Source organism: Danio aesculapii, chromosome 17, assembly GCF_903798145.1.
Source record: "Danio aesculapii chromosome 17, fDanAes4.1, whole genome shotgun sequence".
In the NCBI taxonomy this organism is placed as follows: Eukaryota; Metazoa; Chordata; class Actinopteri; order Cypriniformes; family Danionidae; genus Danio; species Danio aesculapii.
Window position 1 is genome coordinate 30,613,523 of NC_079451.1, and position 27,899 is coordinate 30,641,421.

General features: G+C 34.6%; 2 protein-coding genes across 2 annotated transcripts; one reads left to right on the forward strand and one right to left on the reverse strand.

Annotated features, from left to right (window-relative positions):
- The first annotated feature begins 36 nt into the window (after positions 1–36).
- slc22a7b.3 (solute carrier family 22 member 7b, tandem duplicate 3) lies at positions 37–10,663 on the forward strand. Its single transcript, XM_056477332.1, has 10 exons — positions 37–443; positions 2,060–2,163; positions 3,078–3,232; positions 3,318–3,486; positions 3,579–3,702; positions 3,779–3,885; positions 4,681–4,895; positions 8,425–8,533; positions 8,641–8,847; positions 10,118–10,663. The coding sequence occupies exons 1-10, from the start codon at positions 66–68 to the stop codon at positions 10,185–10,187; spliced, it is 1,638 nt and encodes a 545-aa protein (XP_056333307.1). The 5' UTR covers positions 37–65; the 3' UTR covers positions 10,188–10,663.
- crip3 (cysteine-rich protein 3) lies at positions 10,644–27,899 on the reverse strand. Its single transcript, XM_056477334.1, has 7 exons — positions 27,769–27,899; positions 22,841–22,935; positions 19,078–19,135; positions 17,346–17,486; positions 13,990–14,064; positions 10,946–11,040; positions 10,644–10,799 (listed from the first exon to the last, which is right to left on the reverse strand). The coding sequence occupies exons 1-7, from the start codon at positions 27,809–27,811 to the stop codon at positions 10,665–10,667; spliced, it is 642 nt and encodes a 213-aa protein (XP_056333309.1). The 5' UTR covers positions 27,812–27,899; the 3' UTR covers positions 10,644–10,664.

Below are 27,899 nucleotides of genomic sequence, written 5' to 3' on the forward strand. Positions count from 1 at the left end.
CACTATATAAACCCAGGGTTTTGTAGGAAGACGCTGAGGACATTCTGTGCATCAACAAAAACAGCATGAAGTTTGAAGATCTAATTACTGAGATCAATGGCTTCGGCAGGTTCCAGAAGATGATTATTTGCATCAGTTTTGTAGGTCGATTCATCATCCCGTGTCACTTTCTATTAAGCAACTTCATCGCCGCCATCCCGTCACATCACTGCGACATCAGCTCTCTGGATGCCGACGGGCTCTTTGGGAATCTGACTCAGGAGGAGAGACTGACTGTCAGTGTTCCAGCACAGGACGGGACTCCTGTTTCCTGTCAAATGTTCTCTCATCCTCAGTTTCAGCTGCTGATAAACTCCTCCAGCAGCACAGATCTTCCAGTAGTGGAGTGTCAGAATGGATGGCACTTTGATAACAGCACCTTTATCAGCACTCTCGCCACACAGGTAAAGCTTCAATTACTGTAGGAAGGTGCTGCATTAATTGAGTAAACCTCTATATATCATTAAAAGTTTTTAAATGATTTATAAGCACTATTAAGTTATTTTAATGGTGCATTATAATGATTCACAAGAGACCACAGTATTTGAGATATGTAACTTAGAAATGTAGCAGTAAAGTTACTTGTCAACAGAGTGCTTGTATCAAAGTAAAGTGTAACCTGTTTTTCAATAGGTTTTTTTAATTCTTACTATTAAAGGACACAATCCTGACAGGAAAAAAATGACTATGAAATTTGAAATTATACAAGAACGTTTCTGACAGTTAATTATTAGCTAGCAACATGTTAAATTGCAATCAAAGTGTCATTGCTCGTGCGAAATGAAAAAACAAAAACAGTTGTCTCTCACTGGCTTATCATCGATCTGCTCTTCAAACACAACACTTAAAAGACCAAAATAAAAATACAAATTACCCAAACTCTGTTCAAATGCTCAGTTTAAATTTTATCCAACTATTGGATTTGACACTGTAAGTAATAGTTGGTTTGACCTCCCTTTCACATGCTTAAACATCAGTCTTGCTGATTCCATCATTCAAATGCATCTCTTGAGAGTGACCACTTGAGTTTGTACTTTTATCTAGACCCTTCTTATTTTCTACATTACCTTTGAGGGACTCTCAATGAGTACTATTGAGTTAACGAAACCCATGCTACATGAATTATCCATTTCACATTTATATTTAGTCATTTCAAGTCTTCACACTTAGCTGATGATTGATTATAAAGCGTGTTTGGCATGCTGTTCCAGGAGAAAGCCTGAATCTCATAAAATTCTCGAACTCGGGGCTCACTACCATTTGCAGGATGAGAGGGTAATTTAAGCTCAGGTAGATCTCGAGAACACCCCTGCTGTTCATAGCTAAAAACAAATTAGGAATTGCTATGAAGAGATATACTGCTGACTAAGAGGACACAATCTAGGAAAAATGGGGAGGAAAAGGGGTGGAACGGGATTCTTCAAGGCAAAGATAACTGTGGTATGAAATTCTGGTTATTTAAAGTGAGTTAGGAATCATCTGATTGACAAATTATGTATTGGCTTATGCGGGGCCAGCCGTGATCAATCATAAGCCCATGATCCTCTCGTAGTTAGTTTATAAATAAAATTCACTTAGCAGACGGTTTTGTCCAAGGTGACATCCAATTGAGGAGGTATTCAGCGATTCAACAAGAAGTGGCAATACATACAAGAAGTGCTATTTAAAGTATCTTGTTTGTCCTTAGAGAATTTAGTACTAGAGTAGGAGTTTTTTTTTTTGTTTTGGTATTATTCACCAGGGCTCAGGTGTTCCTCAAAGAGATGGGTTTTTAGTTGCAGTTTGAAGGATACCAGTGTATCCACAGTCCGAGTGGGAATGGGAAGATCATTCCCATCATATACTGTACATGCATGGTAAAGCAAGCGAATTCAAGCCTTTAAAGAATTTGAGGGGTGACAATGAACAAAGGGTAAAAGTGTCTTGATTCTATCCAAATCCAATTTTTAAAGCGTTTTATTTTGTGAAACTACAGCTCATACAACTATTAAGAAAGTTCTTTTCCAACTCTCTGTTTCAGTGGGATCTGGTTTGTGATAACAGAGGTCTGAATAAAGCTGTGGCCACAATCTTCTTTGTCGGTGTGATGTTTGGAGCAGCTTTTTTTGGAGGAATGAGTGACAGGTGAATTTTCAAAGATAGCACAACTGTGATCAATTTTAAAAATAAAGATTCCATTTAGATCTTTTGTGGTGATGGATATATGTGGCATAAATAGAACTATTTTGGGTTCCCTAAAAAAACAGCTCTTAAAATACTTATTTGAACTAGAGTGAAGAACATTTTAATAATCTAAAAAAATACTTTTTTTTCTGCTATAAAGGACATTTTGTTAATTGTAAAGCTTCAGTGAATGTTAGACTGTGTTTAAACTATAGTACGTTTCATTTTAAAACAGTGTTTTACAATGAAAATGCTCCTTGTCCATGCCTGATAGCACAGCACAGGTACTATCCATCGTAGAGACATCTATTTTATGTTTGTATTTGCATCAAATTTATTAGTGCATTTGCTCTTCTGCACAATATCTACTAGAACATTTCTGGACAATTGGTGTATTTCCACCCATACTATATGGCATACAACGCATGATAAAATGCATGACTATTCATGCTCACTGGCATGTGCATATATTCCACCATCTATACTTGCAGTTTATTGGCTGTGTAATGGTCATATTAGATGGACTTGATGAATCAGGAGATAATATGCAATTAGTCCAGAAGACCAGACAAATCAATTTTCAAAATTTTGTGTTTCAGTCCTTCTAATGGAATACCAGAGTTTCCATGCTTAAACGGGGCTTAAGCATTTTTAAAAGGCCATGTTTTTTGGGGTTCGAAGATGCCGGAGTAGTTTGATTAACAAACTTAAAACAAAAATGCAAAAAAAAATTTAAAAAATAAAAATCATCGAGAAATCAATGCAATAAAAACGTTATTTTTTAGAATTGAAATATGAACAAACTACATGTGCGAATAAAACCTCCAACATGAACTGTTCTGTTTAAATAAACCTGTTTTCTGTTTGGCCTATAGATTTGGGCGTAAGCCAATGCTGCTTGTCTCATACATATCAGGAATGGCTTTTGCATTAGCCAGCATCTTTTCTACCTCCTTCACCATGTTTGCAGTGCTGAGATTCTTCAGTGGATTCACTATTACTGGCATTGTTATTGTCTCTTCTGTCCTTAGTAAGAATTTCTCTGCTTCTCAGAGTTTCAGTATGAAGCAAGGTAAAAGAGTCAGATCGATTACTAATGCATGTTTTTCCTCTAGATCTGGAGTGGGTGGACATTGAGCACAGGAGACTAGTGAGTATCATTGACAGTATGGCATGGGCTGTAGGGAGCACCTCGTTGGCTCTGATTGCGTTCTTTATTCGAGACTGGAGATGGCTGACAGTAGCTGTCACTTCACCTTTAGTGCTGTGCATTATCCTCTGGTGGTAATGGCTCTGATGCTCTGTCAAATTAAAAGCATTATGAGGAAGTTCAGCCTAAAGGTTTTTCTACAGAAAATGTTTCTGATGTATTGTAGGTGGGTTCCAGAGTCGGCTCGGTGGCTGATAGCCAATGGGGAGGTGGAAAAAGCTCATTATTATTTGCATAAATGTGCCGTCATGAACCGTAAAGCAGAAGTTACATCAAGAATCAAACCTGAGGTGAGAAAAATTATGGAGGTTGATAAATGATCATGCTTGTTAGTAAGTTAAGCACATCTCTGTCTTTCCTCTGTAGGCTCTCGCTATCACTGTTTCAGAACAAGGAAAGAAAAAATATACATATCTGGACCTTGTCAGAACACCTAAGATGAGAAAACTGGCTATGCTCACAGGAACCATATGGTGTGTCACTGAACAATTTAATAATTCACAGTGATTTGCAAGAAGGCTATGTTTAAAGGGACAGTTCACCCAGAACTGAAATCATTTACTCACCCTTTACTTGTCACAAACCAGTTTGATTTTCCTTTTTCTGTTGAACACAAAAGAAGATATTTTGAAGAAAGTTGAAAACCGGTGATCATTGACTTTATTTGTTTTTCTACACTGTAAAAAAATCCATTATTTTACATTTTTCCAGCAAGAGTGCCGAAAAAGAAATGTGAAACGACGGCTGTTAAATTACAGACATTTACCGTAAAAAAAATAACGGACTTTAAATTACAGAATTTTCCTTAAATTTGACTTTCTGGTAAATTTCTGTGATTTACCATCTGTTGTTTTACGGTAAATGTTTGTAATTTAACGGCCATTATTTTACGTTTTATTTCCGGCACCCTAGCTGCTGAAAAAAAAACTTAAAATAACGGATTTTTTTACAGTGTATGTACACTAATGATTACCATTTTTTTTCTTATGTGTTCAACATGAAAAAAAAAAAAACATAAAGGATTGGAACCACTTGAGGGTGAGTAAATAAAGAGTAAATATTTCATTTTTAGGAGAACTATCCCTTTAAGAGTTAAAGTGGCTTTATATAGAAGTCAGAAACTCTTGCTATTTGGTGACATCGCTGGTCAATTACTGAACTGCATTCAGCAGCTTATTACCTGCACACATATTACATGTTAACCTTCAGTAGCACTAGATTGGAAAACATGGCACAGTAAATAATGTATGGCTTTTGGCCTCTTACAGGTTTTGTGTCGCCACTATGACCTATGGTATAAGCCTCAATATCACAGGCTTTGGATTGAATATGTACCTCACTCAGTTTGTTTACGGAGCCATTGAGGTTCCATCTAAACTAATCGTATATTATCTTCTGGAGAAAATTGGCAGACGGAAGACTGAAGCAGGAGCTCAGCTATTTGCTGGAATCAGCCTCATGATTAACATATTCATACCTAAAGGTGAGCGTGGAAAAGTTAATTCTACAATTCAAACCAACCTGCTTGCACTGCACTTGAGCAAGAGAGCTGATCTTTTCTAATATTTTAGATAAACAGCACAACTATTTTAATGCAGCAGATTAAGCATATGGTACGACCGCATTACATTCTGGAAACATTAATACCTTTTTTCTTTTGCCTCCCCAAGGAAAAAGTTCCAAATACAGCCATGGCAAAATAAACTTTCCCATATATCTGAGCAACACAGTAAATGAATGAATCAGCATTTTTGTATGAATCATTAATTTATTAATTCAGTCACTTACTCATGCATAATAGAGTGGGAAAAACACTAAGGCTACACTCACACTCCAAGGCTTAGTACTCAAATCAGATTTTTTTTTCAGATCAGATTTTTTTACATCGCTGTTCACATTGTTGTCATAAATGTGGCCAATATCAGATTTGCAGTGTTAACAGATCATGGTCCTAAACTGAAACCTAAACCGCATGCAAAATTACAACTTCGGACAGCACAAAATGTCTAATTATGTACACAATGTGTGTAATGGATGAAGTAAGCATGTTGTCAGATTAGGGTTAATATGATTATTGCCCTTTTCAAAGACAACCGTGGTGTATTTTATCAACTGTAAAGAGTTGTTCTGCTACTACTAATGTGTATTTCAGCATTTAAAACCTAAATTTAGGTCTCTTGTGATTGAAAACACTTATTTAAGATTTTGTGCGTGTCTTTCTGACCACTCATTAGGTGAACTCTTTAATGAGCAGCCGCAGATTGAACTGTGAGTTTTCATATTCATTTTCATATCACAGTCTTTTATATTTGGTTCTGTTAATGTATTAATTATTATTTAAGTGAAATATAGCAATTTTATGTAAGGCTATGTGTTTTATTCATTTTATATATTCAATTTTTATGGACATGTTTTTTTTATGTTAAATCTAACTGAACAATATATTTTTTAAGTTTAATGGTTAATGATAACCAGTGCCAGTATAATAAGTGCCAGTTTTGTGTTAACATTTTTTTTTTTTGAAAATGAGCAACCAACTTTCTGTGGTAAAGTATTTGCCCTCTGTGATTACTTTGCTGCTGAGTAGTAGATGATGTTTGCAGCACAGATTGATGACGCATGTTAATCGAAGATTATGTAAAAGTCACATGAAATCCTACATAACCGTACACACTGCGGTTGCACTGCAAAACATCAGATCTGTGTCTGATTTAATACTAGCCTTAGGCTACGTTCACACTGCAGGCAAATGTAGCCCAAATCTGATTTTTTGCCCACTTGTGACTCAGATCTGTTTTTGTCTTGACAGTGTGAACAGCCCAAACTGCATAGAATCTGATCTTTTCAATTCAGATTTGTGCCACTTTGGCCCCATTTATACACTGCCAGTTAAATGTGACCCAATTCAGATTTTTGTTCATATGTGGCACAGATCGGATCTGTTCTATAACCGTGTAAAAAATTAAATGAAAAAAATGCATGCATTCGAATATTCAGAGATCGGCTTCAGGCCTCCTTCATATGTGGAAATAAATCAGATATAAATTGGATATGTGATAATGCGACTATCATGTAAACAGGCAGATCGGATTTATTGAGGCATTCTGTTTTGTACATCATTAAACTTGCAACAATGTGATACTTCTCCGCGGTTTAATGACGTACAAGGAACAGCGTGTGTGGAGACGCCGACACCGTAAACAAAAACAACAACAGAGGAAACGAGGAGGAAAGTGGTCAGTCACCACAATTTGCTCCCACCAGACCTGAGATCTCTCTCGTACCCACAAATTCCTCTGAGTGATGGAGGACACCATATATAAACCATAGGTGCAAGCTGCGATGACGGCCCTTTCCCTCATCCTTCTCCTCCTTCACCTCAATCCTTTTAAAGTTGGGCGAACTTTGCATATTTCGCAGAGCTAAAGGCAAGACAATTTCTTCCATCATGGCTAGTGATTCCATCAGATGCTAGAACCCATCTTTACGCATGCACGACATCTTAAATTGTATGAAAAGTCCCTTTAAGGCAAGTCATTTCACTTGGCGACCATCATTGAAACGCCTCTCGGGCAGTATGCTTGGGCATTCTCTTTGAATTGGGAAACATCAAATTCTCCAAAACTGCTTGCCAAGCTAATGCTTGAATTTTAATATTAGGAATCATCAATAAAATTAAACAACAGCTGTCTCTTTAGTTTCATTTGAATCACACAAAATCTGCAGAAACTCACGTCTGGTCCAAGCCCCTCCCCCGGTGTATTGTCAGTCTATAGCGATCGATGATTGTCTCCTGTACTAGAAGGCAGGGCTTCATTCGACCTCGTGAACAATTATGTAGGATCTCATGTGACTTTTACATAATCTTTAAGCGACATGCATCATCCTTCTGTGCTGCAAGCATCATCTACTCCTCAGCAGCATATAGAATGGCACACAGGGTAATTACTTTACCACAGAAAGTGGATTGTTCATTTTGAGAAAAAATTTAAGGCAAAACTGGTGCTTGTTAACCAATCTGGTTAATGATTGGGTCACGGGTTGATGGCGAAGCTGAAGAGTGTCTGGGGGTGTTTTGGATATGTGATCCTTGCGCAAAGGAGGGGGCACTTTCATTTTAAGTGGGAACTTTCTCTCAGAGAGAAAAAAGGGCAGGTGCTCAAGCACCCAAACCCCCTTTCTGCACATGCCTGCTGTTTAAAACGAAGTAAAATGAAATAACTCTGCAGAGATAAACGGACTCCATCTTCACAGTTTAGTCTACGGCTGCTCATTAACCCTTGATGAGTTCACTACACCAGTGGTCAGAAAGACGCACACCGCGGTTGTCATAATTGACCACATTTTTAACAACAATATGAACAGCTATGCAAAAAATTTAATCTGAGAAAAACATCTGATTTCAGCACTAAGCCTTGCAGTGTGAGCGTATTCTAATTGTTCTTTAAAGCAAACACATTCTTGTAGCTATTTTTTAAAAGACCAAATAATAATTTTAGGTGAACATTCTTGTGCAACCATAAAATTTACTCCAGAACACTGCAGGATGGTAACTTCTTCTACATAACTTCTACAGAAAGTCTGTTTTCAGGTCATTATTTTGCAACCTTGAAAAATGTCCCTAAAATGTTGCAGGGTGGATATTTTTTCAGAATAGCCTAAACTGTCTTTCACAGAATGTTCCCTCGTGGCTATAGATTATTTTTGCAACCATAAAATAACGTTAGCACAACATTAAACAGTAATTCTTTTTAAATTACCAAAATACTTTTACAGAATGTTCCCAAATTTACATATTTTAAGGTTACTTTTACAACCTAAAGATAACTGTCCCTGAAAATACAGGTTTTAATTATTTTTAAATATAACCATGTAAACTAACTTTCATTAACTTGAAATATCTTGAATTGGCAAACTACCCATCTCATAATGGCTAAAAGAGGGTGCGTTTCACTTGTTTATTCAGTCAGTTAAACATGGTTCAATTTCTTCTCTCTCTCTATCTCATTCAGATCAGTGGATTGGTCGTACTGTGGTTGCTGTTCTGGGTAAAGGCTTCGCGGTTGCTGCTTTTTGCACAATTGTATTATACAGCTCAGAGCTTTACCCGACTGTTCTCAGGTAACATTGACCTCATGCCTCGTTTCCTTCGAGTTAATTTGCAACTTGACATAAAATCTGTAATTGCACACTACACGCTAAATAAACACTTTGATTGGATCCTCTAGGCAAAATGGCATGGGCTATAATTCCTTCCTGGCTCGTCTGGGTGTTTCTGTGGCTCCTTTAGTCCTGCTATTGGACACTTTCTGGGGTCAGTTCTCTCAGACCATCTTGTGCTCTGTGGCACTAATTGCTTCTGTGGTGGCATGGAATTTACCAGAGACCCGGGACAGGTGTCTTCCAGAGACTATAGAGGATGTTGAGGGCACTGGGTAGGTCTTAAAATTCAGTACAGCATCATTCTGAACACTTAAAGGGACAGTACCCCAAAAGGAAAATTTCCTCAACAATTACTCACACTCAAGCGCTTCTAAACTTTTACGATTTTTTTTTCTTCTGTTGAACACAAAACAAGATTTTCTGTTTGTCATAACATAGTAGAAACAAAAATACTATGGAAGTCAACGGCTGTTTTAAGCCACATTCTTCAGTATATCTTTCTTTGTGTTCAACAGAATGAATAAATGATGGCAGAAGTTTCATTGATGAGTGACCGATCCCTTTAAATAGAAATTCACTCAATCACTATGATGCTACACGCTCAGAAACAAAGTTACAGAAATGGTCACTGACAAGGTATTGGTTGTTGCTAGAAGGGATACAGCTGTGGCTGGAAGTTAACAAGAATGATTTATATTATTTATTAAATTACCCATTAATTGTATTTTATTAACGTCCACCTCTACCCCACTTCTAAACCCAACCATCACAGTAATGTAATTATACAGAGTTTTATCCAATTATCCATTAATAAAAATTCCCTTTAAATTGTATTTTGTTAATGCTTACATGCACCCAAACCCTAATCCTATACCACTCACAGATATTATATGTTGTACAGTGTTACAAAAATTATGCTATATTGATGTGTGCATCCACGGCTGTATCCCATCTAGACTTTTCAAACACTTTAGTTCTTTATACAGAATACAAATATATGCTTTGGATATTAGAATGTATCTTTAAAGTACCAATATGGCTGACTGTTTTTGTACTTTTTATTTCTCAGTACACACACAGACACACACACTTATATATATATATATATAGTTGAAGTCAGAATAATTTTTTTTTTTTATCTTTTTTAAATATTTCCCAAATTATGTTTAACAAGATATTTTTACAGTATGTCTGACAATATTTTTCTTCTGGAGAAAGTCTTATTTGTTTTATTTTATTTGTTTTAAAATAATTAAAAAAAAATTGATAGTGTACCGAACAAGCCATCCTTATACAATCACTTGCCTAATTACCCTAATCTGCCTAGTTAACATAATTAACCTAGTTACGCCTTTAAATGTCACTTTAAGCTGTATAGAAGTGTCTTGAAAAATATCTAGTAAAATATTATTTACTGTCATCATGACAAAGATAAAATAAATCAGTTATTAGAAATGAGTTATTAAAACTATTAATTAAAAATTTTCAAAGCAAATCTGAAAACTGTTTTCATCAGATTCATGTTTTTATCTCATCAAATAGGAAAACTCCCATTAAAGATCAAGAGAAGCAGGAGAACGAGGAGAAAATTGCAATGAATGAACCCCAGTGAACGGACCACAGAGTTCAGTTTTAGCATATGAAAATTACACTTTGATGTTCTGTTGCTCAGTGTCATATTCAGATCCCAAGACAGTAAGACAAAAAGAAAAAACAGTTCTTAAAGTCTTCTAAAATATTTTTGTTTATTAGTTACACAAGGATTTACAACTTTGTTTCCAGTGCCATGTAATAATTACAGATATTTTCTAAATAAGATAAGATTGAATGGAAGCGTGAATGAATAGATGGAAATTGTGAGTCTGTGTTTGTTGAAAAGAAGAGCAGAAAAATTAAACAGAGAACCGCGTGTGTGTGTGTGTGTGTGTGTGTGTGTGTGTGTGTGTGTGTGTGTGTGTGTGTGTGTGTCAATTAGAAAAAATGCAATACATGCAACAGTGTTTGCATATACCTGACTGTGTGAAAAGCTTTACACCTTGTATTATGTAAAAAAAATCTGTACCAAATAAAAAAAGTTTTTCTTTATGACTTAATGTTCACTTGGCCTTTCATTCTCTGCATTTTCATTCTCGTAAATGTAACAGCCCACCCTTCCAATGTTCACGCCTTTTGGTCCAAAAAGGTACCCATAGCAGGGTACGTGGCAGTACGGGCTGCCTTCATGCTGCAGACAACAGAGAACATAATACAGCATATTATATATCGAGAACTTAAATTACAAAGAATTAGCTATTAGCTATTAAAGTTCTAGAATTAACTCATCTAAAAAAAATCCCAGTTGCCTTGAAAAGTTTCTTTATGCGTAAGTACCTCTGCATGGCCACCAGGGGTCAGTGTTTTCTTGCACCTCACACAGCGAAGGCAAGGCCGGTGCCAGTTGCGACCCAATGACATCACCTTCTCAGCTGCAGACGATGACATCATCACAGTACATTAAACATTACTGCGTCATAACAGTCTAGTTAAAGTAAATCTAAACTGTATATTCAAATGCAATTACCCCATTGGTAAATTATCTAATAAATTAGCTAAATTCCATCAACAAGCTCTATTAGCCTGAATTTACAACCACAATTTCTCACCCCACAAAACCATTTTATGGAATAATACAGATATTAAGATAAATAATAAATCTTTTTTGGGATAAATGGTTTAACAAAAACATTATCTTTGTGTCTGATCTTTTCAACCATAACAGAGATATCTTCTGCGAGTTTTATATATATCAATCAATTCCCTGTATAAGGAATTTAAGTCAGTTACAAAGGCTATACCTAGTGGATTATTGTGTCTCCACATGATTATTACCATATACATTTTGTATTCCTAATAAAATAAAAGAGGTGCACTTTAAAATTTTGCACAATATTTACCCCTGTAATCCACTCTTGTCCAAATATTGTGGTAACTGATATTAGAATGAGTGTGAAGACAATTGTCACTTGTTTTTTCATGCAGCGTATCATCATTGTTTTGGAATGATTTAAGTTCCTATGGCTTTTCCAAGGGTAATGTGAGTGGTAATGTGCATCTTAAGGATGTTATTTTGAAAACCAAAACAAGTCGCTAGAAGCCACTGTGAACATTCTTATACTTGCTGGAAAATTGTACTTTCACAAACAAAGGTTTCTTTAAAAAAAATCCAATTTTCTTCTTATGTGAAATAGAACATTTAATTAACTCAGATTAATTGATAATAAGAAATTTGCTTCTTTCTTGGGTAAATATGATGAGATCTTTCCTGCTATTTGACATTTTATCTATCTTTTTTTAGTTGCATTATTATTATTTGCTGTATGTACTGTTTTTGGTTTTGCTCTTTATCTTGTTTATCTGATGTGAATATTATGTAAAAGATCTGTTCTTTTTTTACTGTATAAATTGTATTATAGAGTTTCTTGGAATTAATAAAAAATGTATATTCAACGAATTGAATGAAAATGTATATAGTGTATTGCAATGCTTTCACTTATATATATATAGTTGAAGTCAGAATTATTAGCCCTCCTTTGATTTTTTTTTTTTTTTGATGTGTAATGATGTTTAACGGAGCAAGGACATTTTCACAGTATGTCTGATAAAATTTTTTCTTCTGGAGAAAGTTTTATTTGTTTTATTTCGGCTAGAATAAAAGCAGTTTTTTTTTTTTTTTTTTTAAACCATTTTAAGGTCAAAATTATTAGCCTCTTTCAGCTAATTTTTTTCGATAGTCTACAGAACAAATCATTGTTATACAATCACTTGCCTAACTACCCTAACTTGCATAGTTAACCTAATTAACCTAGTTAAGCCTTTAAATGTCACTTTAAGCTGTATAGAAGTGTCTTGAAAAATATCTAGTAAAATATTATTTACTGTCATCATGGTAAAGATAAAATAAATCAGTTATTAGAGATGAGTTATTAAAACTATTATATTTAGAAACGTGTTGGAAAAAAATCTCTCCGTTAAACAGAAATTGGGAAAAAAAATAAACAAACAGGGGGGCTAATAATTAACTGAGAGAAGATTTTTTCAACACATTTCTGAGAAAGTTTATCAGAATATTTCAGAGTTATGGATTTAAGTAAAATGATTTATTATTTTCCATTATTATTGTTGTTTATTCTTTAACATTTCTTACAAAATAAAAATACTGTCATTTACAACATTTAAAAAATGACGATCAGTTAAAATAACATTACACAAAATGATTTCTTAACATAAAGTAATATTTATATTAGGGATGCCCTGATCGATCGGCCGAAGATTGTTATCAGCCGATATTCACATTTAATGACTCGATCGATATCTCACCAATCTGGTCGATCTCATGAACCGATCACAGGAGTTTGAAGTTCATATTATAACTTCCTGTAATATAATTACAATAGACTGTAGTATAGGCCTATTTCCTTTCAGTAAAGAAGTAATGGATTTATAGGTGCATATCCTAACTTCTTATGCATCAAAACTTTTTCTTGTTTAATTCTTCTTTCATCATCTGCAATGTTTTAAAATTGCATTGTTTGTAATTTTTCTTACCAATTTTTATCTCTGTGTATATTATTTTCTGTAAAGTTGCTTCTGCCCATGGCATGTCCACACTAAATGGTTAAAAGAGATATGTTTAAGGTATTATATGCAGCATCCTTCATTTATTCTCTTAGGTAAGGCTAGATCTCCACTTGAGTATCATACTTAGAGGGACAATGTGCTAAATGTGTTTTAAAGCTTGAAGGATTAGAATCAGTTTCGGTATTGGCCGATCAACAAGACAAAGAATCGGTACTCTGTATTGGCTGCAAAAATCCAGATCAGAGCATCCCTAATTTATTTTTATTTTAATATAATTTAGTATTATAAAATTATATAATAAAAATATATAGTGACAAAACATGCTATATAAAACTAGTTTATGTTCAATTAATATCATTTGAAATTATTAACAAAAAGTAGGTCTAAAAAACCCCACAAACAAAAGGTTTTCACATGTAGGATTGTAGAATAATCAGTATAAACTTACCATCAAAAAACAACAACAACGTTTATATACTGTATGAAGTTCAAAGTTGACTGTTGTTGTTTTTGATGGTGATAAAAACAGTAAGAGAACAGCAAAAATTCTGTTTTAAAAAAATCATATATTTTAAAGCTAAAGTTTATATATAAATTAGAACTTTACATATGAACTAGTTTAACTTTAAAATGTATGATTTTTTTCTTAAATGGATTTCTTGCTGTTCTCTTTTAAATAGACTCAAATTCTTGCACACAACCACCACAGCAGCACAAAAACCACACACACACACCACAGACATTCCTGAAAGTTCTCAAATGTCTAAAAAGTCAGAGTTCTGATTCTCTAGACTCACCGAAATAAACTGCTTTTCCACAGCCAGGACACAGATATGTCTCTCCAGCAAACATGCGTGCCGGAGCAGTGGCAGCTACAAACCAAAACAAGAACTTTATGTCATTGTAAATCTACATATTCACATTTGTGTTCACGTTAACTATGATTTCATAACTTTTGAAGTCCATATGCTGTGAATCAAACTCTTGATAAGGATCCATGGCATTTCTGTTTAAACATCTACAGAATCAACACTTCTGTCTCACATCAATGACAAACCGTTGGCAGTTTTAGATCCCAATCTCTTCTCCTCTGTTCATTTTATCAAAGACGTCCCATGGTGCTTTGCTCACGTGTTTAGGAAACCCTCGTTTCTCCAGACGTTTCCACATTGCTCCTTAAAACCCTCCCCTAACATTCCTTCATTGTCCCGCCTGTCGGAAAACACCTATTAAGGGGAAATATTTCAGGAAAGGAACCAATCAGCGAAGCCCATTAAAATTCCATCACGTAAAATCCCAAGGGGGTCAGTTCAGAAAAGCATCCTCCCAGGCCTCCGTTACAACACACACGTTTAAGTATTTCTGTCTCCCACTCAGTGTGTGTGTGTTAAAAAGTGCTGAGGAAGTGTTACTGTATAATGGAATGTGTGGAACAATGCAGCTCAGACGTGTGTGCCTATGTACAGTGACTAAAAATAGCATATTGTCACATTTGCACACTTTAGTCACACTTAAGCATGACTGAATGCCATTATAAGACACAATAATAAACCAAGTGACATGTGGAGTCTAATGATGCTAGATGACATTTTTCTGGGCCTTTTTCAGTCACTTTAAGCAACTGATATGAATGTGATTTTAGAAAATGGGTGAAATTTGTTTATCTGAAGTAACTGGTATGATTTACTAATGTTTGACAACTAGAAAGTGTCAAATTGTCTTTCCTTTGAGTGTTCTCACAACTTTTGTTCAATCTTTTTATGAACATGCTGTTTAAGCTGTTTTTATTCATTTATTCGTTTTCCTTCGGTTTAGTCCCTTATTTTTCAGGGGTCGCCACAGCGGAATGAATCGCCAACTTCTCCAGCATATGTTTTACGCAGTGGATGCCCTTCCAATTGCAACCCAGCACAGGGAAACAGCCATACAGTCTTACATTAACACCCACATTCATACACTATGGCCAATTTTGATTACCCAATTCAGCTATATAGCGCATATCTTTGGACTGTGGGGGAAACCCATGCGAAACCCACGTGAACACGGGGAGAACATGCAAACTCCACAAAGAAATGCCAACTGATCCAGCCGGGACTTGAAATAGTGACATTCTTGCTGTGAGGCGACAGTGCTAACCACTGAGCCACCGTGCCGCTCATTTAAGATTTCTAATTAAAATTCAATCAATGTCTAGTCCACTCTTGCTGGATAATGTTATAAAGCCCAATTATGATCTTTTTCAAGATTTATTATAAAATAAGACATCATTTAAAAAAACACACACACACAAAAGCATGCTTTTGTGCGTCATTTTAAATGCAAACAATTTGTTGGCTTTTTTACAGCTCATGCTTTGGTTGCTCTGACAACAACAAATAAAACATCTGCATTTCAAAGCTTTGTCAGTTTAAATGTCTCGCGAAGTGCTTTGAAACGTGCGTATTTATTCACTGTTTGACAAAATCTCAACAAAAGAACAGAGAGGGTGGGACATAGTGTAGCTCCTCCCCATGAGCGATTTGTTTTATCATTGCTCTGCCACTGAGAGTGGTTAAGATCAAGCACATCAAATGAAAAGCAAATGAGAAGGATTCTTGTTCTCTTTTAAGGAGATAAGGCTATCCTATTGAGTTTTTTCAATAGTCCTGATGATAAAAGTAAGGAATATTTCATTATTATCCCTCTTTTAATTCTTGCAAAAGTTGCAAAAGAGATATATACCGCTGTAAATTCTCTCAGTGTATACCTCCTTTTATTGTTTTTGAAAAGGAACTTCAACAGTACATTAGAGCTATTGCTTTCTCTAAAAATCTTAAAGCTATTAGAACTGTTAACTTATTTTCCTTTTTAATTTGTTTAACACAATTTTATATCATCTGTTGTTTGTTTTTTAGTTTATTTTTTTCTTGTATGTGCTTATTTGATGCTTTACCTCTCTGTAAAACTCATGCACACTCTGTCACAAATTTCTATGATGCTGTTTTTGTAATCCAGACATTAATTGAAAAAATGTAATAAAAATTTTGTTGAAAAAAGTAAAGCAAATGAGAAGCATCTTGAAGGAGGCCGGGCATGTCAGATACTAGAGAGCATTTGATTGATTATGATTTGATGAGAAACTGAAGTATGAGGTGTTGTGAATGAAACTATTGATCCATATAGACAGAAGTGACAAACTACAAGCTTTACATGTTTATATCAGTTTTATATCTTCCAAACATGAATTTTGTCAGTTTTTGGAGCCCACTAGCTTATAGATAGCTTAAAAATTAACAATACTGATACTACCATCTAAAAAACTTTAATTTAATGGGACCTTTAAACTACTGACAACTTTGAATCTGTGCACTCAGAATATTGTGATTGTTAAGCTTCAAATAGTCTAGAAGTTTAGTTATCTTAAAGATTGTGTAAATCGAAAGTTACTGAGACTTTTATTTCAGTATGTTGATGTGGTATGTTGAGGTGAGGACAGGGCTTTCTGTTTGTCCATTGTTCCCTCATTGTTTAAAAATTGTACAATTTGATTTCACATGGACTTTAAAGTTATTTTTGGGGCCCAATGTCCAATACACACATATGAGAAACAGCATCTCTTGGACACGAAAAAAACAACAACACACTACAAACCACAACCAAGCATGAATAAGGTGGGCAATATAACTGATAACTGATAATTAGGGACATTTAGCTATTTCTGCAGAGAATTTTGTAAAAAATCTGTGGATTTATGTGGAATTATTTTGGGATTGTCGTTACTAAAAAACTTAAAATATAAAATAAAATATTTTAACTTTTAGTTAACGTTTACAATGCAAATCCATCTAGATCCACTTTTTTTGGTAAACAAAGCAAGTCTCTCATTTAATATATCTACTGAAAGACAGAAAATAATACTTTACAAACTGTATTGTGAATAACTCAAATGAACACTTTCATATTAGTCAATAATATTACTGAAGTTAATTTAAAATCTGAATAATATAAATGTACTCACATTTACACAAGTAAATTAATAGACTCAATGATGGGCCAAAAATCTGCGTATTTCTGTACGCGCAGATTCCATGTGGGCCTACTGATAATACAGCAACATTGTGCACTGAAATGCATCTTATTGAGTTCAAACATGAGTGCATGTGTCAAAAATCACCTTTAGGTTGATTGAAGTTGATGTGTGAGGTGGTCCAAGGTGTGGTTGGTGATCCTTCTGAAGGGCTGTTGGATGTTTTGTTGACTGGTGTCTGAGGAGGCGTGTCATATATATAAGACCCCGCCCCTCCAATATTTACACCTATCAATGAAAGGACAGAACAGTGAGTGCCATTCCATTACCACATGAGTGAGTGTGTGTGATAAAGCTCCTCTCTAAGTGTTCAGACTCTCCTTAAGCAGATACACAAAATCCCAAAATATCCCCTTCAGGTCCTGATAAAATAACTCACTTAAATTACACACTCATATAAATAGTATAATGCAAGCTGAAACCAGCACATTTATAAAATAAAACCTATAGAGTTTAACAAATATTAGCACACTTGCATAGTAGTACAACCAGTGTGCGAATTAGACATTGACGATCGGGGGTCAGCTTTTTTTGGTAGTAGTTTGGTAATACATGCTTTAGTAGATTCAATTTATGAATGTATTTAAATTATATCTAATTTATTAATAAAAATGTATATGTTTCCAGTGTTTTAAGGGATATTCAGTGACTATTTTAGAGGTTCCTGTAGGTCAAACTATACAAATTATGTGTCTATTTTTTCTTTTTTAGGCTACATGCAGATAAAAACACCTATTTTACAAGAAATGTGTTTTGTGAATATGTTTTGTTAATGCACACCAAAACAAGGTATTCATATAATTTCCACAGAACACAGGTTTGTTCATTCACTAGTGTTTATGCTTTAAACTGAGCACTAACGTGAAAGACGCACATAAACAGTTTACTAGCCGATCGTGTCATCTGCTTTAATGAGGAAAGGATCTCATTCGAATTTTAAATGAGGGTATTGAATGAAAGAGCCCTGTAAGATCTGATCCAACCAGCAAGACCTACTTTAATCCGAATTATCTCAACCAACAAGGAAAAGATGATTCACTCCAAAGTCACCATTATCCTCTTGTTATTCCACATCTGCAGGAACATCTACTTTATAGTTTAAAGAGTACATTCAGTTAAAAACAAATAAAGAACCAAAGAAAAGTTAGTCACTGTTCAACCAACTGATATTTTTGAGTACAGTACTGTTTAATTTAAAAGTTCATAACATAATTTCACCCAAATAAACCCAAAAAAATACAGTGATCCAGGACATTTTCTCTTTTTAAACTTTTTTTTCCAAAAGATAAAAATTAAATTTTTCCTGAAATTTAACTTATCACAAAATGATATTTATTCTGTGTATTCTGTCCTCTTCTCCCAACCATATCCCTAAACACAACCCTCGCAGGAAACAGAAACAATCTGCCTTTTTACATTTTCAAAATCATTAATTCTGTGTGATTTATGAGTCATTTTCCTCAAGGGCCCAAAAAATGTCCCCACAAGGTCAAAATTTACTGATATTGCTATAACATAATAGGGAATACAATGCACACACACACACACGCACGCACGCGCGCACGCACACACACACACAAGGATAAGGTTTCTAGTGGTGAGTGCACTGTCTTTGGTTGGAAGGTTATTCTAAAAGTCAATGAGAGTCAAATATCTCTACATGAGCCCTGATTAAAACCTTAATTTCATTCACATAAAATGCAAAGAGTAAGTGGCTCAAAGGAACCAAATACGTCAGCTCAGAGAGTCTCACATATGAAGTGTCTTAGTTTTGCATGAGAGTTGCATTCAAATTCTTCATTAACCTTATTATACACACCTTTTGGTCCAAAGAGGGTTCCGTAGCAGGGTTTATGGCAATAAGGCAATCCATCATGCTGTTAAAAAGAGAATATTTTGATTAGTGTATTTTGATTAGCTACTCATTTTGAAGAGTTTTGTACAGTGCTGCAAACTCAAATAATAAGAGAAAAACAAAACATGCAAGTCCCATTAAGTGTAAACACACATTAAATAAATAGAAATGCTTTGAATTATTCAGACTTGTGAATAATATAGTATTTATTTAATAAACATTTTGTTCTTAGCAATCTTCGACTAAAACCTGAATTTTCACGCAAGGTGATATTTTCAGAAATGTGTGGGAGACAGAATGAAAGAGAGAGAAAGAGAGATGCTTGTGCTTTGCTGGATTCATTAGAGGTCATTGTTTATCCTTCTGTTCCTTCCTGCTCCTCCCAGACTGCATAAAAAGACCCAGTCAGGCTCAAATCTGACTGAAATTCAAGCCTCTGTACACACACACACATCCCTATTTTTGTGCGCATGCATTTCAGTGAAAGTGGTTGCACAAATAACGTGCAAGTAAAGTTCTCTTTTAAGTCAGAATAACATGCTAAATTGAGTAAACAGATATTTGAAAAATATTTCATGTATATTTATGTAGATGCTCTATAAAATATATTGTAAAGAAAAAAAATGAAGTCTGCATTGGCGGCATGGTGGCTCAGGGGTTAGCACTGTCACCTCACAGCAAGAAGGTTACTGGTTTGAGTCCCGGCTGGGTCAGTTGGCATTTCTGTAGAGTTTGCATGTTCTCCCCATGTTTGTGTGGGTTGAACCAATTGCAACAAACCATTTAAGTTCAAAACTAATCCTAATGAGTACTGTGAACTTAATCTATTTGAGTAAATGAAGCAATTTGAGCACAGTAAAACCCAGTAAAAAATGAAGAGAACTCAAACCAACTGAGTACTATAAAACCCAATAAGTTAAGGCAACTCAAACTGTTTGAGAAAACTGATTGCTACAAACCATTTGAGTTAAAAAAACAATTTATAGGAGTACTGTGAACTTACTCCATTTAAGTTGAAGTAATGAGGTTTTTAGTTAACTCATCACCATCAACACTGAGTTCATAACTCTTTTCAAATGAGTAGAATTAACTTTCAGTAAATTTTGAGTTAACTACACTCATTTCTTTTGATAAAGTAGACTGTTGGGTTTTGCAGTGTGTATAAGTGAAAGATAATTTAAATTTTGTTCTGCAAACTACCCACAAAGTACATTTCATGACAATTTTCCACCAGACATTTTTATAATAATATTAATTAGACAATTAAAGAAGACATAAGTATGATCTGGTAGAACAACCGTGATTTTTAAGCCCAAAAATCTGTTATCTTGACCAATTTTCATTTTTGAAATAAAAAAAACTATGTTATAAAGATGCTATAAATGCCAATATTTTTTAAATGAAATTAGGAAATGTTATCAGACATAGAATAATACAAATATTAACACTTTATTTACATTTCCAAGTAGTTTCCAAAGCACTATTTTAAAGCAACAACAATTTCAGTGAGAACTCCATTGTGACACAGGCTAAAAATATAGTTTGCACACCAGAGCAATTTCCTAAAGAACAGAGTAAAACAGGCAGTAAACACCTGCAGAGAGTCGACCAACAACACAACCTCCAGCTGTTTGGAACACAATAAAAGAAAGAGCAGCACACACCGTTCTCAAAAAAAGGTGAACACAGCAACTGTGATAAAACAGTAACAACTAAATATATCCTTCTGTGAGACAATGAAGGGCTGTTTGTCCATACATTTATATCAACACAAATGAAAAAGCATTAGAAATAACCCTCCTTCAAATCCAAACTCACCTTATAATTAAACTAAAGCTGTGTGTGAGTGTTCTGTTTGTGAGCAAGCAAGCACACTTGTGTTGTAAGAGAGAGAGAGAAGGAGGGAGAAGAAAGAGAGGCAGAAAGGCAGATGATTGTTTTCTGCTTTGAATGAACACTATCTTTGTCTCTTTGTTGTCCTTGCAATAGTACTGGTAAAGACCCACAGTAACACTGAGGCCTCGTTTACACTAAGATAGGACCTATCTACATGTAGTTAAATGATTTAAATTGTAGTAGCTGAGCATGCCCTTTTAAAATGAAAGATAACTCCTATTTATGCAGGCATTTCAATGAAGTTAATATTATGATTTACATTTCCTGCAAAAAACAAGCTGTGCTGAAACCAAAACCCAGACTAAAAAAATCGTTTTCACTTCCTTTTACCACAGTCAGTCTGTCTTTACCCTGCTGTTCTTGTCTATTAGTCTCTTTTCTGTTTTGTACTGTAAACCTGAGGTAAAACAAACACTTATTTATAATATTTATTCCTTAGTTTTTTCATTCTTTGCTACTGTATTTCTACATTCAGAGTTCAAAAGAAGTATGGGAATAGTTTAATGTAACGGTTTAAAGAAAACAAACATGCTTAAACATTCCCATCGATATTAAATACATAAATAATAAATATAACTATAATTAAAATATCTCCCTGACTGTCAGAAAACATTCCAGGCAGATTCAACGGGCTTACTATAAATACTTATTATCTGTGTTTACAGTCATTTTAGGACTTTCAATTCCTCTAATCTTCTTCTTGTGATGAGTGACAAGTCTGTGTGGAGTGTAGACTTAGAGGAATGGATGGACAATCATTTAACCCATACAAGGACACAATGCAACTCACTGACCTACAAAATGTCTCCTAACATATCAGACAAGACCAGTGAACATGTCAGGACAATTAGAACAGGATAAAGAAGGGAGAAAAAAGCAGAATGAGGAGCAACTAAAGAGGACTGACCTAACCAGCTCTTTGAGTTGGTGGTGTGATCTTGTGCTAAACGATAACACTGTGTACATGTAGCCTTCACCCTGAGGAACTAAACCACTACATATAGACCCAGAAGTAGGACATCCAGAGTCGCAGTCTAAGATTTGTCTGTCTTCAGGGATCATGTCTGTGCTGAGTGATCAAAGTCGTCAGCAGTTCACACTGAGGAAAAAAATCTTAAAAAGTAGGGAATGGGATACCTTAAAAGGTAGGGAAAATAAAGAAAGAATAGATTAAGAAATAAGTCTCTGGAAAGAAGGAAGGAAGGAAGACTTAAAAAGGCAAGAAAAATAAGGAAGGAACAAAGTCTCGATAAAAAGAAGTATACTGAAAAGGTAGGAAAGGTAGGAAAGATTAGAGAAGAAACAGACGTAAAAGAAAATTCTGAAATAAATTAAGGAAAAATTAAGGAAGAAAGGAATAAAATCGTAAAAAGTTTTGATAATTTCATTGAAAAACAGAAGGAACGAAGAAAGGAAGAAAGAACAAACTCCTGACAAAGAGAACTCTGAATATCTTTAAAAAAGTAGGATAGGTTAGAGAAGAATCAAACTCAGAAAAAAAATCTGAAATAAACGAAGGAAAAAATTAAGAAAGGAAGGAATCAAATAAAAAAATGAAATTGAAAATGAGAAAGAAAGAACAAAGTAAAAAGGAAGGAAAGAAGGAACAAAAGACACTTAAAATTCGTAAAAAAAGGGAGGAAGGAATGAACTCTGGAAATATTTTTTAAATATACTAAAAATGTAGGAAATGTTAAAGAAGAGATGAACACTAAAAAGTAAGAAAACTGAAATTCTGAAATGAAGAAAGGAACGAAGACTTAAAAGACAAGAAAAATAAGGAAGAAACAGAGAGATTTCAGTCTGCAGTATGAGCATCCGTTCAGCTTACCTCCGCATGTCCTCCTGGAGACAGAGTCTTACTACATCGTTCACATTTCAGACAGAAGCGGTGCCAATTTTTCCCCAGAGAGCTCACTTTCTCAGCTAGAACAGAAGAGAGTGTAATGTGTTATCTGATCACTGTGTGATACTGTACATAATGCTAAAGAGGACAGCTTGAACTGCACTAATATCTCATTTATACACAGTTTACCAGACTGCAGTTGTCCTTCAATGATAAACCTCGATTTGGCCATTTTATATCTCAGACAAAACAGCCTCTTTTTATGATTCTTGGACAGACATTTTTGCTTAGTGGACCAAAGCATATGTTAAAAAACAGTAAAAACGTTGTTGTGCTATCAAAATGTGGTTTTCTTATTTTGTGTCTATGAATTCAAAGGATTTTTTTCTTTATTTATTACTGATTATTTAGAATACACATTTATGTAGGTTCAAATGTTTGTACTTTTTTCTCTAAAAAGAAAATGAAACATTTATTCAGCAAACATACAATAAATGTATCAAAAGTGATGGTAAAAACTGTCACACAAAAAGATTTTTCAAAACTGATTCCACCAAATCAGAAAATTAAATGTGATCTCTGAACCCAACTGTCACAGTCACCAGCGATCTAGCCCATGCAGATCGCTGTCATGCACCTCTCAAGACACCTGGCCTAGATCCCCATGATTGCAAACACCTCTCAAACAGACACATTGCTGAGTCTTGTTAAACTGAATAGCGAACATTACAACACATTTGCCTTGCCTTTTTTTGACCCTTCCTTTGTTTTTTTGTTTTTTGTTTTTTTATGTAGCTTGCAGCCTGCCTGTACTGACTATTTGCCTGCTTATTCACCACGACATTGGATTGCCCATATACATCTGTTTGCTCCTGTGTTGACTGTTGCTTGCCTGATCATTCTCTGCATAATAAACCCTTTTGGATCCGCACTTCCGTTGTTAGCGTCCACTTCACATTACACCAATGATGCCATTACAGGAATATATTAAATTCCATAAACTACAAATATATTAAAGCAGAAAATATTTTGCAGTATTCAAGTTTTACTGTATTGGTCTTCAAATAAATGCAGCCTTGGTGACCATGACACACTTTTAACATTTATTTCAAAAGTATATCTTTTTAAAACATCTACAAGGTAATTTACAGTACTTAAAATGCTTATTTTACTTGACTTTATAATATAATTACTGTTACTGTACATTCCCAGATCATTACAGGCATGTTCAGCTCAGCAACTCCCGAAATGCAGCTTAACACAGAACTGCAATTTTGTGTGTGTTTGTGCGTAATATATATCTATACATATATAGATGTTTCTATAAACAGTACTTAACTAGGCTCTGTGAAAGACTATCCACACAAACTACTAATTCTTTAGGGTGGGGTCTGTACTGTACTGCATGTGTGTGTTTGCAGCTGAACAATACAGCATCAAAGCAGAGGAAAGAACAAACTGGAGGCAAACCCTGCTGAGTCAGATCTGCTCCTATCAAGCGGATGTTGAAAAGTGCATCTTGTCTCTGACCTTCTGGTCTTCACAAGCAGTTTCGTGCATAATCAAATAAACAAAAAAATCACTGATAATTTAGGAGGAAATATACTGATGAAAAAGTAGATATACTACACTTTCAAGTTTTATTAGAGAAAGTATTGCTTTTTAGCCAGTGTGTAAATTATACATTGACGATCGAGGAGGGGGTCAACTTTTTCTGTAATTTTAATTTGTGTAATACATGCTTCAGTGAATCAAATGTATGTATTTATTTAAATTACATCTAATTTATTAATAAAATTTAAGTTTTCAGTGATTTGTGGGATAGACTATTTATGCTATTCTGACCTTATTAGCTATTTCGGCTTCAAACTATACAAATGACCCATTTATTTTGACTTACTTTTGGGCTATATGTAGAAACAAACCAACATTTTATGAAAAAAACAATCTTGTAAACTCTTACAGTATCTATTGGTGCTCTAAATCTGCTGGTTTCAGACTGTTAAATGACCTCACACATAAACTGATCGGCCCGATTATGCATTCACAATGATATGAACCATTATAGGGGTTGTCAAATGCATATCTATTATTAACTATTAACATTATTATTTAAAATAGAGATCAGAGTGAACTTTTCTTAATTTCAAAGGGCTGACCCACCCATACATCTTGTTTTGATATTTTTCCAGGGGAGATCAAGCCTTAATTGGAGGGTCAGTCCCCCCAAACCCCCCTGTAATTCACACCCTGCTTTTAGCAAGGATTTATTCAACTGATCAAATGTGACTGCAAAGAGATATATAAAATAGTTGCGGGGAACACTTTACTTGAAAGGAGTGTTTATAAGACTAGGTCACACTTTATTTTGATGGTCCGTTTGTTGAAAATAAGTTACATTGCATTTACATGCCAACTAATTCTCATTAGATTATAAGTAGACTGTTAGGATGGGGTTAGGGTTAGTGTAAGTTGACATGTACTTGCAAAGTTTCTTATAGTCAGTTAAATGTCTGTTGAAGGAGCAGTATCAACAGTTGTTAAGCAGACAGTTTACTAATACTCAAATGGACCATCAAAATAAAGTGTTACCAAAGACTATTATGAATCCTTTATAATCATGACATGATTCATAAATATGAATGAGATTTTATGCATGCATTTATATACTTTTAAATACAAAGGTGACATTGTTTGGATGTTGTTGTTATGACATAAACAAAAAACATCATAACCTGTCTTTGTCATGACATAATCAAGACAACATAACTTGTCATAAATGTCATAAACATGATTGTCATGATGCCATTATAATTATCATGAATTTTATAACAGCATCATTAATATTTTTCTTACAGTGGTACAAATTAAATTTTCATTAAAATGTCATTCAATTTAATGACACTGTTATAAAATTATTTGACAGAGTATTGACAATTTTAATGAAAATTTGAACGACAAATTCAATTGTTCCATAGAATAAATGATTAGAAAAATATTCTAGAAAGTTATAATGGCCTAATGACAATCATGTTTATGACAGAGTTATGACAAGTTATATTGTCTTCGTAATCTCAGTCTGTCAAGACAAAGACACTGACTGGTTTTGTTGTCTTGGTGATGTTAAGTTGTTATAACGAAGACATCTCAAACCACATTATCTTTGCATTTAAAAAGACATAACTGAGCTAATGACACTAAATGACATTTGTCAATACAGTAGCAGTACATTTTGGCCATTCGTTTACACAACAAAAGTGTGTGGAGTTCTAAAAATAAAAACAAAGTTAAAACAAAGAACAGTTAATTTCATTTGTTATAATTTTTTTTACAATATTACAGATTTTATCTTATTTTTAACCAAATAAATGCAGCCATTTACCAACACCAAACATTTAAATGATCAAGACTTACTTCATTTAATGTATTAAACTTCCATTGCACTGAACAAATTGCTTGCATACATTTACTCATTCAATCGGCTCTTGGATTTTCAACCACCACCATCACCAAAAACAAAATCAATAGTTTGCCATTAGCAAATGCACAGTAAACAGTTTTGGACTTTGGAGCACAGGAGTCTGAAATACAAGTGACACGCAGGTCAATATCCCACAAAAACCACAAAAATTCATAAATAATATTTTATCATATTATCTGTACTAATAAAACACCTCACAAAAGAGCCCACCTCCCTGATGCCTTCCACACAAACCAGCCAACATTCCTAGTAGGGTCTATCTCTATCTCTCTCTCTCTCTCTCTCTCTCTCTCTCTCTCTCACACACACACACACACACACACACACGCACACACATTCCGCCACACAAAACAAGTCAGGTCAAACAGAGAGCACACAGACACAGACATATTCAGAAGTCTAGGCTCAATGGGAATATCAAATAATCAAGCTGACATATCACAAGTTCAACGTAGCCAGAATGAGAGTCACTACATGCTAACCTGCAACAGTAGCACAACAGATCCTCTCACTTTGTTCAAGCCTCCATTGCCAAATTCTTATGTAAGACTGTCACCCAATTCTCTTTTCATGGACTATAGCATTTACTAACCCTGCAGCCACTGGACAGCGGGACAGAATACTAAACAGGAGCCGGCAACGATGAGACAGGCTAGGAAACAACCTCCAATGTGCTTGTGGGAGCAACGGGTCAATTGTGCTTGACCTATTAATAACAATGCTTAGCGCTGCACAGGCTGTGTGATGAAACTCTTCTTCTTCAGACTGACAGTTTGGGGTCCCAGAAATGCCCATGCTGTACGCAGGAAATATAACAATAGTGACTTTATTTTAAACTTATTTTAAAATAACTTATTATTTTATTTTAAATATTTTGCTTTGGCTTATTTAAAATGAACTAGATATGGTATATTCATTCAATACTTGCAGACAATTTAATTTAATTTAAATTTAATGATGCACTGGTGTAAAAATACAATAACATCATTAGTTTACAGAAATTAATTGCATATCCATCTCTGAAATCCCAAACAGAATAAGAGCGTGCATATATATATATATATATATGATATATATGATATGATATATTGAATAATAATATGATATACTAAATAATAGGATATATTATTTCTTTTTTTATTTAATTATTATGTATAATATACTATAGAGCTATTTTCTTGAACAGGATGTTAATTTTAAGAGCCCCCAAAACAAAGCATAATTGTTCCATTCACACTTCATACCGACGGACAAAACGCGTAAACGTACATAATCCTGCAGAAATAACTTCTTCTTAAAATAAATCCTTAACTTTTCTGTATATATTATAAACGCCCTTCAAATTGGGTCAATTGGTGATACAATAACAATGAAATGAACAAGACTTATACTTCTGAGTCATAATTGTAGTAACGTTATTTTAAAAACTTACCGAAAAACACAGTCTTATCGCATCTTGGACAAATGGACGTCATTTTCTGGAAAAGTCTGACAAGTTCAGCTCTGTTCGTCTGGGTTTGCTGTCTATCCCTCAGCACCGCTGCACACTGTGTGCAACACAAG

Excerpts from the sequence above, each read along its gene's own strand:
- crip3 (XM_056477334.1), bottom strand. The coding sequence starts at position 27,811 with ATGACGTCCATTTGTCCAAGATGCGATAAGACTGTGTTTTTCG. Across the intron at positions 19,136-22,840 it reads CTCCAGGAGGACATGCGGAG|CATGATGGATTGCCTTATTG; the intron begins GTAAGCTGAACG and ends TCTTTTTAACAG. Across the intron at positions 11,041-13,989 it reads TGGAAAAGCAGTTTATTTCG|CTGAGAAGGTGATGTCATTG; the intron begins GTGAGTCTAGAG and ends CATCGTCTGCAG.
- slc22a7b.3 (XM_056477332.1), top strand. The coding sequence starts at position 66 with ATGAAGTTTGAAGATCTAATTACTGAGATCAATGGCTTCGGCAGGTTC. Across the intron at positions 8,534-8,640 it reads CTTTACCCGACTGTTCTCAG|GCAAAATGGCATGGGCTATA; the intron begins GTAACATTGACC and ends TGGATCCTCTAG. Across the intron at positions 8,848-10,117 it reads GAGGATGTTGAGGGCACTGG|GAAAACTCCCATTAAAGATC; the intron begins GTAGGTCTTAAA and ends CTCATCAAATAG.